The sequence below is a fragment of the Pelophylax lessonae genome (genome assembly GCF_965119305.1).
Source record: "Pelophylax lessonae genome assembly, chromosome: 8".
In the NCBI taxonomy this organism is placed as follows: Eukaryota; Metazoa; Chordata; class Amphibia; order Anura; family Ranidae; genus Pelophylax; species Pelophylax lessonae.
The window spans coordinates 220,575,986-220,591,375 of record NC_138775.1 but is presented as its reverse complement, the minus strand read 5'-3'; the positions used below and the strand labels follow the sequence as shown (position 1 = coordinate 220,591,375).

The 15,390-nt window shown below is 42.0% G+C and overlaps 1 protein-coding gene across 1 annotated transcript in view; it reads right to left on the bottom strand.

Moving 5' to 3' along the window:
* Positions 1-12,921: 12,921 nt before the first annotated feature.
* Positions 12,922-15,390, bottom strand: part of LHX4 (LIM homeobox 4) — a 110,910-nt gene continuing 108,441 nt past the window's right edge. Inside the window, exon 6 of the mRNA XM_082265271.1 lies at positions 12,922-14,577. Coding sequence (XP_082121397.1) covers positions 14,216-14,577 — 362 coding nt within the window. The 3' untranslated portion in view covers positions 12,922-14,215. The remainder of the gene's footprint in view (positions 14,578-15,390) is intronic.

Here is a 15,390-nt window from a genome sequence, read left to right as displayed (position 1 = left end):
AAGCTTTAATGTTAACATATTCTGTTGCCTAGCTACTCCTTCGGAGCAAAGTCTAATACCCCATATGTGACGAATATGAAGAGGCGGCGACTGTCGGAGGACTCAGAGAAAGGAATTTTACAGGTAAGATTTTACAAAAATTCCGTTATTTTCTGAAAGCAGAGGCTCTATAGTATATACTAAATGATGGCAGTTGCATGATATTTATGCATCTGTTTATCAAACACATATTTTCAGAAAAAAATAACCTAAATAATTTAAATAATTTTAGTGCATGCAAACACAATAGAATACCCACTTTTTTGGTAAAATATAAAAGACGGGGTTGCGTCGAATATATACTGTAGATATCAAACATGTCCAGCCTTAAAATTGTGTGCCCATGAAATGGAAAACCACTGCAGTACCCATATATTTTTTCATAGGCAATGTTGTAAAAAACATTTACATGCACCATAAAAGTGAGCTGTGAGTTTGTTTTTTACCACTTAAATACCAGGACATTTATAAACTTACCTTTGTAGACAAGGGGGGCTAAACCTGAGATGGGTGTAAAGGTGGAAGGTTTTTTACCTTACAGCATTCTTTCTAATAAGGTAAAAAAAAACCTTCTGCATGCAGTTTCCCCAGCCTCCCCTTACATACCTGAGCCTGATCTCGATCCAGCCTTTCCCAGCTTTTTTCCTCCTCATTGGTTCAGATAAAGCAGTGGGATCCAATAGCTCCTGTTGCTGTCAATCACAGGCAGTGACAAGGGATTGGGGCTGAGCCCTGCTCTGTGTGTCTCATGGTCACACACGGCATCTCCATAGCAAGCGATTTACTATTCGGTTACTCGGAAAAGAAGGGGAGCCAAGAGTGCCAGCGGGGGACCCAAGAAGAGGAGGATTGGGGCTGCTCTGTGCAATTGCACAGAGCAGGTAAGTATACCATGCTTGCTATGAGAGCACTCGGTGGTGGAAAGGAGCCAGGAGCACTAGCAGGGAACCTGAGAAGGAGGATCGGGGCTACTCTGTGCAAAACCACTGCACAGAGCAGGTAATTCTAGGTTTGTTATTTTAATAAAAACAAACCTTTAATATTGCGTTAAACACTTTGCGACCGCGCACTGTACATCCAACTACAACAGTGTGGGCTGGCTGCGCAGAATCACCTATTTATACATGATTCTGCCCTTCCAGGTAGGGGGTGCGTGCCGTTTTGTGCTGTGTGTAGTCACACCCGCTGATCGGCTAGGAGAAAGACTGAACAGAGATCTGCCTATGTAAACAAAGCAGAGCTCTTTCCCGTCAGTGTGGATGTGCAGGATTTTGTTTATTTGCAAAGCAGGAAATAAAATCCAGCACATCCTTTAGTGAAAGCATCATATAGTGCACACCCAAACACTGGTTAGGCACACATTTAACCCTTTACTTGCCCTAGATGTATATAACCCCTTCTCAGCCAGTTTCATTAGCACAGTGACTGTATATTTTTAGCTCCGATCACTATATTAGTGTCACTGGTTCCCACAAAGTGTCAGATTGTCCACCACAATATTTCAGTCCTGCTATAAGTCGCTGATCTGCCGCCATTACTAGTATAAAAACAAATTCTAGTATATATACCATAGTTTGTAGATGATATGGCTTTTGCGCAAACCTATCAATATATGCCTATTGGGATTTTTTTCATACCAAAAATATGTAGCAGAATACACATTAGCCATTTTTTTATTAGATAGGTTTTAACCACTTTACCACCGGAGGATTTTGCTGTCTTCCGTCCAGGCCACTTTTTGCAATTCGGCGCTGTGCGACTTCAACTGACAATTGCGCGGTCGTGCGACGCCGTACCCAAACGAAATTTACGTCCTTTTTTTCCCACAAACAGAGCTTTCTTTTGGTGGTATTTGATCACCTGTGCGATTTTTACTTTTTGCGCTATAAACAAAAAAAGCGTTTATTTTGAAAAAATAACAATATTTTTAACATTTTTTTATATGAAATTCCCCCCAAAAAAATTGTAAAAACCAATTTTTTTAAAAATTTTTGGCCAATTTGTTTTATGCTACATATGTTTGGTAAAAAAAATCGCAATAAGCGTATTTTGATTGGTTTGCGCAAAAGTTATTGCGTTTACTAACAAAGGGAAAGATTTCTGTCATTTTTGGTGTTTTTTTTTTTAACGCGTAATGGCGGCGATCTGCGATTTTTTTTTTGCGGGACTGCGACATTGCGGCGGACAGATCGGACCCTTGACTGACATTTTTTACACTTTTGGGGGTACTAGTGACATTACTGCAGTAATCAGTGCTATAAATATGCACTGTTACTGTAAAAATGACACTGGCAGGGAAGGGGTTAATTTTATTGGAGAGGGAGGGGTTAATGTATGCCTGGTGCTTACTGACGTGTAGGGGGGGAGGTGACTGTGTGAGTCATGGACAGATCGGATGTCCAGCTATGCTGAACAGTCCGATCTGTCACTCCCTGTCACTATGGAGATCCGCCCGCTGTGTGTAAACATCTCCAGACTCGATCCCCGACGATCGGGTAAGAGCAGCGGCGATCGCCGCTGCTCCTCCCCTGGCCCGACTCCCGCTGTGAATGAAAACAGCGGGAGCGAGCCTCCGGCGGCGCGCAAGCGCCGCCCAGAAGGGGGAGTGTCCAATGACGTTAATACTACGTCGCTGGACGATAACGAACCACTCTGCCGCAGTAGTATTACTGTGAGCGGTTGTAGAGTGGTTAAAGCAGAAAGTAAAAGAAATTGTTTTTCAAAATGTTTTTTTTTTGTTTATAGTGCAAAAAAAAAAAAAAAACCCAGTGGTTATCAAATACCACCAAAAGAAAGCTCTATTGGTGGGGAAAAAAGGACATAATCTTTATTTATGTACAGCGTTGCATGACCACACAATTGTCAGGTAAATTAACACAGTGCCATATCGCAAAAAATGGCCTGGTCATGAAGAGGGGTAAGTCTTCCAGAGGTCAAGTGGTTAATGTTTGCAACGGTAGTTACAAGAACATCCACCTGCCTGCTGACTATCTTTTATGAAATTGCAGACAGGTCAAACTGCATAATGTTTTGGCTGATATCTAACAATTGAGTAACCCCTAGTTAGAGCAAGGCATTGTGTAGAGATTTACCAGTCTTACCAGCAAGCAGATATGTTTATACTATGGCCCATAATCTTAGGAAGAGCAAGCCCTCATGCTTGGTTGTCCAGCAATGTGATCCTTAACAAGCAGATAAACTTTTACAGCCCTCATAACCGTAAAGCAGTGAAACATCCTTTCAAAGGATGAGAGTTAAACGTTGTTACATCAGACTCCAAAGTTTCAGTGAACTACAGTGATGCTTGGTTGGTAAACCAACATTACTGGGGACTCGGGGGCATTTTCAATACTGGCCAGTGATGTTGTCTTATAGATCATAGGCAATATGCCAAATTAGTGATCTGTAATGTACTGTGTACAATAATGCTGTATTTACAAGGCCTCATAGACACACACAATTATGTGCATTTAAAAGACCCCTGCGTGTTCTTAATTTTGTCTACCTGAAGCATGCAGGCTCCTATGCACATGTAGTTTAGGTCAAAATTAAAAACCCTTCAGAGGACATAAGGAAATGCATTTTGTGCCTTTTCTGGCTGCCCAGAATATTAAACCCAGTCGGATTGGGTAATAGAGCTGGATCCTAAGGATCTCTGAATTCATGTTTTAGTGAAAAGGTAGTGGATCTCAAAATCAATAAACTTATACTGTTTATTTATTTTGTTACATTCGCTAGCCCTGGTGGGGAATTGGTGAACACTTAAGCCCCGTACACACGCACCGATTGTTGGCCGTAAATTTTCGGCCAACTTCTGATCGGCCGATTGTTGGCTTGTTAGTATGATGCTTCCGACAACTGACTGCGACTTTTTGGCAGAACAAAATCTGGTGTGCATGCTATAAAAATTTTTTTGGCCGTCACCAGAACGGCCGATTGTTCGTCAGTCAGTACAGTTTTCGGCCGACAAAAGTCAGATGAGCAAGACTGGGCATGCTCAGAGAAGAAAAAACACACGGAAAGCAAACCAGAACATGACATCACTTCTGCAGTTGGTTGTTGTTGGCCGACAAAATTCGTGTGCAGTCTAGAGCACATTTCAACCAACACAACAACACTGGACAAAAGACGGCCGATCGGTCGGCCAACAATCGGTGCGTGGCTTTAGTGAAACAAATTGGCTACTAAACTCCTTGGAAAGCAAACTGCCACTTAATCCACCTATACATTTCAACCATATATTATACCCAAAAGGCTATGTTCAACCCAGAGCTGAATTGGGGCCATTTTCATGCAGCAAGGCCAGTTGGGGATAATTTTTTTTTCACATACCATTTTCCCAATTCTTCGTAAAGACTCCTTATGCATTTTAACATAAAGCATCTGCTCACTTGATGCAAAAGCCTGATATTAAACAATTTCTAAAGCATTGCTTAGACTGCAACTTCACTGCCAGCAAACCTTCCCACAAGTGGTGCCCTTTCAAGAATGGCTTTTAATTCACCTTGGTGCAGTGCTTTTAAATTGACTTTGGCACTTTGCATTGAGTAATTTCCTCTGTTGCATAAAACACGGGTAGTCCAAAAATCCCAGACATGCAGAAAAAGCTTCTTTGTTTGTTGCTGTGGGTCAGTGCTGTGCATCCCTGCCATGAAGAGGTTAATCTTCCTCTTGAGCCATATGCATGCAGCTTGTGAACTGCCCTCACCATTGCAAATGCTGCAGCATAATCTGCTTTACAGCGGAGCTCTCTGCAAACATCTATACACTGACACGCGCACATGCTCAGCTGTAATCCCTCTCCTTTCCCTTAACTACCGCTAACCAAAGTGCTTAATGCACAATTTAAGCTGGATCCACTCTAAAAACACTTTAATTGAGGAGCATTAAATGTTAAAATGATTAAAAAAGATGATATAAATAAAACCCAAAGAGAGGCCGGGACCAGCATCTGCAGTGATATGGGAGGGAGGAGGGGAAGTGTTGAATCTCTCCATAGAATGAGGCTCCTGACATGAAACTGCCTAGTGTCCCGCTGCTCATTGTTTAGGGGACAAAAAGACACATTTTGCATTAAATTTAGCAGAGCACCTGTATAGGTAGATGTAATGCACTGTATCATTCTCATGTTAAAATCTATAACTCCAAAAAGCTTATATATGAAATCTAAAAGATTGATTCTGAATATACACTGCTTAAAAGAAAATAAAGGAACACTTTGAAAACATATCAGATCTCAATGGGGAAAAATATCATGCTGGATATCTATACTGATATGGACTGGGTAATGGGTTAGGAAGGAAAGGATGTCATATAGTTTAATTAAAATTATCAACCTACAGAGGGTTGAATTCAAAGACAACCCCGAAAATCAAAGTGAAAAAATTATGCAGCAGGCTAGTCCATTTTGGTGAAATTTAGTTGCAGCAACTCAAAATGGTACTCAGTAGTTTGTTTGGCCCCCACGTGCTTGTATGCATGCCTGACCACAGTGGGGCATGCTCCTTTTGAGGTGATGGATGGTGTACTGAGTATTTCCTCCCAGATCTGGACTAGGGCATCACTGTGCTCCTGAACAGACTGAGGTGCAACCAGGTGGCGTCAGATGGACCAAAACATAATGTCCCACAGGTGTTCTATTGGATTTAGGTCAGGCAAGCATGGGGGCCATTCCATGGTATTATTTCCTTTATCCTCCAGGGACTGGCTGCATACTCTCGCCACATGAGGCCGGGCATTGTCATGCACCAGGAGGAACCCAGGACCCACTGCACCAGCATAGGGTCTGACAATGGGTCCAAGGATTTCATCCTGATACGTAATGGCAGTCAGGGTGCCATTGTTTAGCCTGTAGATGTCTGTGCATCCCTCCATAGAGCTGCCTCCCCAGACCATCACTGACCCACCACCAAACTGGTCATGCAGAACAATGTTACAGGCAGCATAATGTTCTCCACGGCTTCTCAAGACCCTTTCGCATCTGTCAAATGTTCTCAGGGTGAACCTGTTCTCATATGTGAAAAGCACAGGGCACCAGTGGCAGACCTGCCAATTCTGGTGTAAAATAGCAAATGCCAATTAAGCTCCACGGTAACGGGCAGTGAGCACAGGGCCCACTACAGGATGTTGGGCTCTCAGGCCACCCTCATGAAGTTTGTTTCCGATTTGTCAGAGACTTTAACACCCGTGGCCTGCTGGAGGTCATTTTGTAGGGCTCTAGCAATGCTCCTGTTCCTCTTTGCACAAAGGAGCAGATACTGGTCCTGCTGATGGATTAGTGACCTTCTTTGGCCCTGTCCAGCTCTCCTAGAGTAACTGCCTGTCTCCTGGAATCTCCTCCATGCTTTTGAGACTGTGGTGGGAGATACAGCAAACCTTCTGGCAATGGCACCTGTTGATGTGCCATCCTGGAGGAGTTGGAATCCCTGTGCAACTTTTATAGGGTTCAGCTATCGCCTCATGCTACCAGTAGGGACACTGGCCCTAGCCAAAACACTGCAAAACTAGTGAAAAACTGTCAGAAACGAGGAGTAGGGAAAACATTTCAGTGGCCTCCACCTGTAAAACCAATCTATTTGGAAGTCGTCTCATTGTTGCCCATCTAGTGCCCCTGTTGTTAATTTCATTAACACCAAAGCAGCTGAAACTGATTAACGACACCCTCTGCTACTTAACTGACCAGATCAATATCCCAGAAGTTTAATTGACTTGATGCTATACTCTGATTAAAAAGTGTTCCTTAAATTTTTTTGAGCAGTGTATGTTTTCCATACTGTGAGGGAGGCCCTAGGTTTATATAATGTACAAAAATGCACCTACAGTCTAATCAAACCTTTCTGTACTTTCCTGTGCCAATACAGTCAACTTTTTCCTAGTGAGCCCATACCCTGGTGCAGCTTGACATGTATAAATCAACTGACCATGGCCCGGGAGTTTTTGCATGCAGATGGCTCCTTAGAGATGATGGGGATTCCCCCATGGTAATAGAGACAGCGGTGCTGGGTTCATATGAGAGCCTTCGTCTCTTGGTGTATCGTGGTCCTGGGGCCAAATTTTCCTTCATGGGAACAATGCGAGCTACTATTAAGGTTTGGGATAATGCTCAGGAATTGCCGGTGCCTGCATCTGACTTCCTATCGCCGGCCTTGCCACTGTGGTTGAATCCCCGTTATTCTCATTTTCTCTCCAAACCTGATCCTGTTATATGGGCTTAAGACCTTGAGTGATATCACCAGGGGTGGCGAATTATCTCAATTTGCTGATCACAAACAAAGATTTAGCTTGCCCAACCCGTATCTCTTCCGTTACCTTCAATTGAGACAAACATTCAACTCCTAGTTTGACTTCACTTGGGTGGAAATTAGGCCCCCTGCCTCTGGAAAAGTCATACTGGATCAAGCCATGAAAAGGCCGTTGTCGGAATTATATAAGGAATTCTTCTGTTTCTCCCCCCTCGGGAGCCAGGTGTAGAGAACAATGGGTGATGGAGGTTCTGGACTTGGGAGGAGAGGATTGGGATGATGTATGGAGTTTCCCCTTTGCACATTTAGTATCTGCAAGGGATTGGTTAACTCAATTTAAATTGCTGCATAGGATATACTATACTCCTGCAAGACTATCTATAATTTACCCAGGGACCTCAACGAAGTGTTGGCGCTGCTCATACGCTCCAGCTAACTTTAGTCATATATTTTGGCACTGCCCGGCAGCTCAGGAGTCCTGGACTGCTGCTGTGCGCTGTGTAGTGGAGATCACCTCTGTGCCGGTGCCTATGACCATGTCCACCCATCTGCTCGGGCTAGTGGAGAAACTATCACCAACCAGGGCCCAGCGCACCTTACTCAGTCTCCTTTTATTCTATGCTCGCAAGGCGCTTATCCTCTATTGGAAAACGCCAGTGACACACTATATCTTTTTGGAAAGGACTTGTGAATAAGGTGACTCAGTTCTATAAAGCCACATATTTGAGCAGAGGCTGTTCAAATAAGTTTGATAAGGTATGGAAGATCTGGCTGGAGAGCCCTGCCTCTGACACATAAGGTAGTCTAAATAATGGATACTTGGGTAAGAATTGGATTGAAGGTGCTAGACTATGTGCTTAATTACATTAATATCCTACAGCAGTCATGTCCAAAGTCCGGCCCGCGGGCCAGTTGCGGCCCATCCTTTAGTTTTATACGGCCCCCTGAGACACTGCTGACTTTTGTCCCGCTCTTCCCCCCGCTCGGCTCTATCTGCCCGGCGCCGCCCACGACTGCGCGGGAGTGCAGAATGCCTTCTCTCCTTCATCGCACACAGCCACCTGTAGGAGCCGACCAAGGATCCTGTGGAGTTGATCGAGGAGATGTCACTTCTACAATCCTACTGCCTGTTTCTGTAAGTGGTATGTGTGTGTGTATGTATGTATGGAGCTGACCGAGGAGGTGTCACTTCTACAATCCTACTGCCTGTTTCAGTAAGTGTGATTTTATTCATCAGTGTGATTTTTATGCATCAGTACTGATGCTTATTATTTCCTATATATATATATATATATAAATATATATATATGTTTGTGTGTGTATATTTAATTTTAATGGTTCAAATGTCATGCAAAATGGTCGGCCCTCACTCACGCATGTTCACTTCATCAAATCTGGCCCCCTTTTAAAAAAGTTTGGACACCACTGTCCTAGAGGCTGCATATGTATTTGTTTTATTGTATGTATTATAGCATTGATTATTCACATTTCCTGAGGGGGACTTCTATCCTGGGATGGTGAAGTTGCCTGTAGGGTGGTGAACCTTGTTGGGGGGGGTGGTGCTTTTGATGTTTTTTTTTTTTGTATATTCCGCCCTGCTTATTGAGTTTTTTCTCTTTTAAAAAGAAATAGACAAATAAATAAACTGACCACAAATTATATACTGTATGTAACATTTACTGTATATTAAATTTAATTATGTGTATTTTCTACTGTGCATGCACATCTGAGAGCAGACTTTTTTTGAGGGTGCAGTAGCTATCAAGCAGCCCACATCAATCACCCACTCCCCGTGAATAATCCACGATAGTGTCTGCCAAGATTTGATGGCGCTTATTGACATACACTATATTACCAAAAGTATTGGGATGCCTGCCTTTACACGCACATGAACTTTAATGGCGTCTTAGTCCGTAGGGTTCAATATGAAGTTGACCCACCCTTTGCAGCTATACCAGCTTCAACTCTTCTGGGAAGGCTGTCCACAAGGTTTAGGAGTGCCTCTATGGGAATGTTTGACTATTCTTGCAGAAGCGCATTTGTGAGGTCAGGCACTGATGCGGACAAGAAGGAAAAAGTGCCAAGAAAAAAGTAAGTTATCATTGCTTAGTTATCCTTCTAAAAGTGGTAGATGACTGATATGCAGATCCAAAGGCATTAAGGTTTGAAGCCCTGACTTGAAAAAAGTATGCAGATTTAAAAGTTACCTAGGATTTCATTAGTGATTCAAAAGGCACTGAGGCAAAAGACAAGCAAGTAGAATTTTCCAGGATGAGCTAGGCAATACCCCCATATTTTTTTAGTGTCCAGGTTTCGTTTTATTCTGGAATGCCTGGAATGACTCTTTCATTAAGATTTGTCTTAAATACACTATATTACCAAAAGTATTGGGACACTTGCCTTTATACGCATATGAACTTTAATGACATCCCAGTCTTAGTCCGTAGGGTTCAATATTGACTTGGCCCACCCTTTGCAGCTATAACAGCTTCAACTCTTCTGGGAAGGCTGTCCACAAGGTTTAGGGGTGTGTCTATGGGAATGTTTGACCATTCTTGCAGAAGCGCATTTGTGAGATCAGGCATTGGTGTGGACAAGAAGGCCTGGTTTGCAGTCTCCGCTCTAATTCATCTCAAAGGTGTTCTATTGGGTTAAGGTCAGGGCTCTTTACAGGCCAGTTAAGTTCCTTTACCCCAAACTCACCTATCCATATCTTTATGGACCTTGCTTTGTGCACTGGTGTGCAGTTATGTTGGAAAAGGAAAGGGGCCATCCCCAAACTGTTCCCACAAAGTTGAAAGCATGAAAATGTCCAAAATGTCTTGGTATTCTGATGCCTTAAGAGTTCCCTTCACTGGAACTAAGAGGCCAAGCCCAATCCCTGAAAAACAACCCCACACCATAAACCCCACTCCACCAAATGATTTGGACCAGTGCACAAACAAGGTCCATAAAGACATGGATGAGCAAGTTTGGGGTGTAAGAACTTGACTGACCTGCACAGAATCCTGACCTCAACCAGAAAGAACACCTATGGGATGAATTAGAGCAGAGACTGCGAGCCAGGCCTTTTCGTCCACATCAGTGCCTGACCTCGCAAATTTGCTTCTTGAAGAATGGTCAAACATTTCGATAGACACACTCCTAAAGCTTGTGAACAGCCTTTCTAGAAGAGTTAAAGTTGTTATAGGTGCAAAGGGTGGGCCAGCTCAATATTGAACCCTAAGGACTAAGACTGGTATGCCATTAAAGTTTATGTGCGTGTAAAGGCAGGTGTCCCAATACTTTTGGTAATGTACCGTATGTATTGTTGCTCAATTTAGTCATCCTCTTCTAGAGTTGGTTAATACCTTCAAGAGTAGGGGGAGGGTGAGTACAACACAGTGTTCTACTGATGTAAGCAAGATAGGAAATGTTGTCTGCATGCAGTGTATCTGTACGATGGGCAAGTGCCCACTCACCAAACCATGCGACCAAGGCCCAAGGGAGATGTTCTGGCAGGCAGGTTCTTCAGATTGCCTGGCTGGCTACCCTACCACCGGAAAACGCCTCACGCCTTCAGGAATGCACCTGGAGAGGCACCTGAGTACCTATCCATAGTTGCTTCATACAAAATAGCTTTGAGATAACCACTTTCACAAGGGATCCAGCACACCAACACCCCATTTCTTATTTATTTTGAGCGGCAAACCAGTGGTTGTATTGAATATAGTAAACAAAAATGTACCAACAATAAGAGCTAGTATTAAGAAAATAGGCAGCCATAATGCTAAACTCCTTAACGGTGGTCTACTAGTAACTTTAAAGAGACCCTCTACAAATTGGTGATAACAGAACATTTATGTTGGACTAAGTGTGCTGTCTTGCATACTTGTAGCTCTTCAATACATATAGTTTATCAATGCATATGGCAACTGTAGTCCTCTACCAGTGTCATCGGGGATGTGGACAAGAAAGGCAAAGCTTGATAAGAAGACTGTGTTTTATTTACATGGATTAGACACATATGGTACTTTCTCAGACACATAGCAATAAATACATCACAAGACTTTCACTGCATGGACTGTACAGTATATACACATTAAGGAAAGCTGACACTTTGTGCAACCTGGTCAATGTCCTGGACATCAAGAAGACACATTAGAGAAGGCAGAAAACTGCTGAATGTGCCTTAGTGCATGTGGGTGGAGCACATCAGTACCCACTGCTCAAGAGAGAAAGAATCCTTCCTACTGTGATGCATCTACAAACCAAAGTGTTATAAATATAACATTTTTTTTATATCTCCAGGACTCTCTTTAAACCAAAAATAAAAATCTTTTTCAGCATTTTTAATGCAAGTGTTATCAGACAGGGGGCAGCACTGTGCAGAAGAAGCTGTATTATGTGGGTAGTTGTGCGAACAGACAAAATTGTGCTAGGTCAGGATTGGGATGTGCACTTTGAAATTGTATTTGGAATGGGTGTGCTATTAAGAGACTGAAATGTATGGATAAAATGGAGAAACGGATGCTGAGAAATGTATATCCATAAACTGCAGTGCAAAGGGGCACAGTATTGGACCCTGCTAAGTATTGTGGCTACATTGTTTTCAACTTTCTCTTCATTGACCAGCATCTACCTGAAACCTCCTCATAATGCATAAAGTATGTGAGGAGGATTAAATGATTTGTTTCTGATTCTTTAAGGTTGCTTCTCTAATGAATATAAATTAGATCCTTCTCATGCTGACTGTTCATGAAACATCCAGTTGCCCCCAGGCCTAGTTGTCTGCAAAGTGATGCAGAGCAATCCATATGCTCATAAAGTTGGCTCTGCAAGATTTAAAGTTTATGTGCATAGGGAGGAAAAAGGCCAGAAGAAAAAAAACATCACCATCCTATCAGCAGCGGAAATAGCTGATAGTGTCATCTCATGGGTATCTTTTGTCTGGCCGTAAAGAGACAGATGTCCAACTGAAAACTAGAGGATCCCCGTGATCCCATGTATACACTAAAAAGCCACCGCTGCAATCATCTCTCCGTCTCAGTTGACACACACTATCATAAAAGCTTGTTCCTTTTACTGGATTAAAAAGGTTTAAAAATCTGTGAAAAGGAGCATTTGATATGGTTGAAATCCCTTATCTCCCATTTGTGACTTCATGCACAACCTGATGCCTAGCCATCTCAAAAATGCTTGAACTGGGTACATCTCTTTCAAACATCAAGCTTAAATCTACAATTGCATCCACAAACAAAAGGACAAGTCACAGTGTTAGTGTTCATCCAGGAGAAAAAGTGCTGGGGTGGCAGAGGAGGCTGCGAAAACTTCTGAAGTCTACTTTCAGTAAATTTTGGACAGCCTCTATACAGTATTTTAAGTCTGTGACTACTGTGAGTGATTAAGTTATGTTTACTATCTGAATTTCCAAAGTTGTAATGTGATGTTTTCAATCATAATGGAAAAACCATCAGAAAATGACGTGTTGTCTTAAGAGGTCAAAGTGTTGAAAACTATATTAGGCATAGAACCATAAATTATGATTCATGTACAGATATGCTATGAATGCACCCCAAAAAAGAAACTGGCTTTGGCAGTGCTCATTTTTGGATAAGTAATGTTTATGCTTGGTGATAAAAGATTAGATATTGGTTTAGTTTTACTGTAGATGAGTTGCCCCATTTAAATAGTGTACTGTTCTGTCAATATATTATGCAGATATCTGACCTTCCAACAAGTAACTGAGATTGGGTGATCATACAATGTATTATGAAGATATCTGACCTTCCAACAAGTAAATGAGATTGGGTGATCCTACAATGTATTATAAAGATATCTGACCTTCCATCAAGTAACTGAGATTGGGTGATCCTACAATGCATTATGCAGATATCTGACCTTCCAACAAGTAACTGAGATTGGGTGATCCTACAATGTATTATGCAGATATCTGACCTTCCAACAAGTAACTGAGATTGGGTGATCCTACAATGTATTATGCAGATATCTGACCTTCCAACAAGTAACTGAGATTGGGTGATCCTACAATGTATTATAAAGATATCTGACCTTCCAACAAGTAAATGAGATTGGGTGATCCTACAATGTATTATGCAGATATTTGACCTTCAAACAAATAACTGAGATTGAGTGATCCTACAATTTATTTTGCAGATATCTAATCTTCCAACAAGTAACTTAGATTGGATGACCCTACAATGTATTATGCCGATATTTGCCCTTCCAACAAGTAACTGAGATTGGGTGAGAGGGTCACTGTCAGCTGTCTAGCATTAGAAGTCCCTATACTGTTGAGACTATTAAAGGAAGCAGGCGCCAAATAGCAGCTGTAAACCAAAATGAAAATGTGTTGCAGGTTTGTTCAGTGAACAATTAGGTGCTATCTTGAAACATATCCCTATATGTCATTTATTTGTAACGATAAGATCCTAGCCCACAACAGATGCTGCATTAAAATGGGTAAAGATTGTCGGCTGCATGTCAAAACTAATGGTCTATGCCATTTAGGAAGACCAGCAGTATTGTCCAGGATACCCATCCGCTGTATTCATGTGGCATGGTGGTGAAAATACTCATGAGCACAGTTTAATGTGGCCCCTAAAGACTCAGGAAGAGTGGGAAGATATGTCTCTTGAAATCTCCCAGGATTAGGTAGGGAGATCTTGACCCACAAAAGTGCAAACATTCCATTTCAGTGTCATCACCTTGCGTTTCCAACTATTGTCTCTGAAGGCTCCTCCAACTTGCTTGTACAACTCCATTTTCAACATGATGGATTTGGTTGCAGTTTGCATCAGTTTGATAGTATTGTTCTTAAGAAGGAGCTTGTGGTTTTATTTGATAGTTTTCTGAAGGCTGAGTATGGTGTCTGCAGAGTTTGGCAAACTCAGTGATCGTCTATAAAGTCTGACCTCAATTCTTTTTGATTTATTTTAAAATGGAGGATGATCCATCTCATCTAACCAGGAACCTGGGCTAGTAGGAAAATCTGGATAGCCCATGCTGCTTTCTGTGGAAATATCAGATGTGGGTGCAGCTGGTAGTGCTCGTAAAGGAGCGTGGGGTAAAAGCCCCCCTGAATTGTCCATGCTGTATGGCAATCCATGTGATGGAAGGGAGGAGATAGAAGAGGGGGACTGAGGAATGTCATATGGACTACCATCATGAAGATCTTGGTAAGACTGTCCAGTAGCATCTATCGTGAAGCCTCCATTGGTCAATGGCACATTTACAAGGTCCCCTCCTGCACTGTAAATGCCTCCTGAAGATCCCAGCTCAGACAAAATTTGGTCATCTGTTGTTGAAAAAATATAATGGTTAAAAAAGTTACTATCATATACATATTTATTGTGCTCAAAAGCTACTGAAAATCTATTTTCTAATTGCTTGCCAGGCTAGCTAAAAGATAAATAGCAGCTTCAACAGAACTAAGGACATCTATTGGTCTTTATCACCATCATCTACACTGCAGTGAATGCTACAAGCGTGCATTGGAGCCCTGAATAGCCATGAAATACCAGCGAAGCCATGAAGAGAAAGATATCCTGGGAGGTCCGAGATATAGAGCATTATTGGGTGCTTTAACCTATCAGTGTCCACCAAGCATTAAAGTAAACTTATCATGAGAGGAATATGGGGGGGGGGGGGGAGTCACTGCTGATCTTCTGAAAATGCTTATTGTCTGGCTGCCATACTGACCTACTGGCTTTAGCTCTTTCTGAGTCACTGGTGAAACAAGTATGCAGATCAGGAAAATCAGAGTAAAGTCAGAGCTCCAGCTCAGAATACTTTTTCTGTTTTAGGGAATCTGTAGTAAAGCTGATTGGCATGCCAGCCAGGCTACCAGCATTTTTTAGAACAAAAAGTGAGCAATGGAAGATTCATTTTTCCCTTATGACAGGTTTATTTTAAAATATCAGGTCTTTGCAGAAAAAGGACAGCTATTTGTAAATTTAAGCCAATAAAAAGGGTTTCCCAAAGCCAAAATATGGCTTATGCTAAATTGTGTTAAATTTCAATGTAGCCTTAGTGTGCCATTAAACATGACAAGTCCAGATAAAACAGATATAATGAAGAAATTAGTCTGATATCAAATAATAGGCAGCCA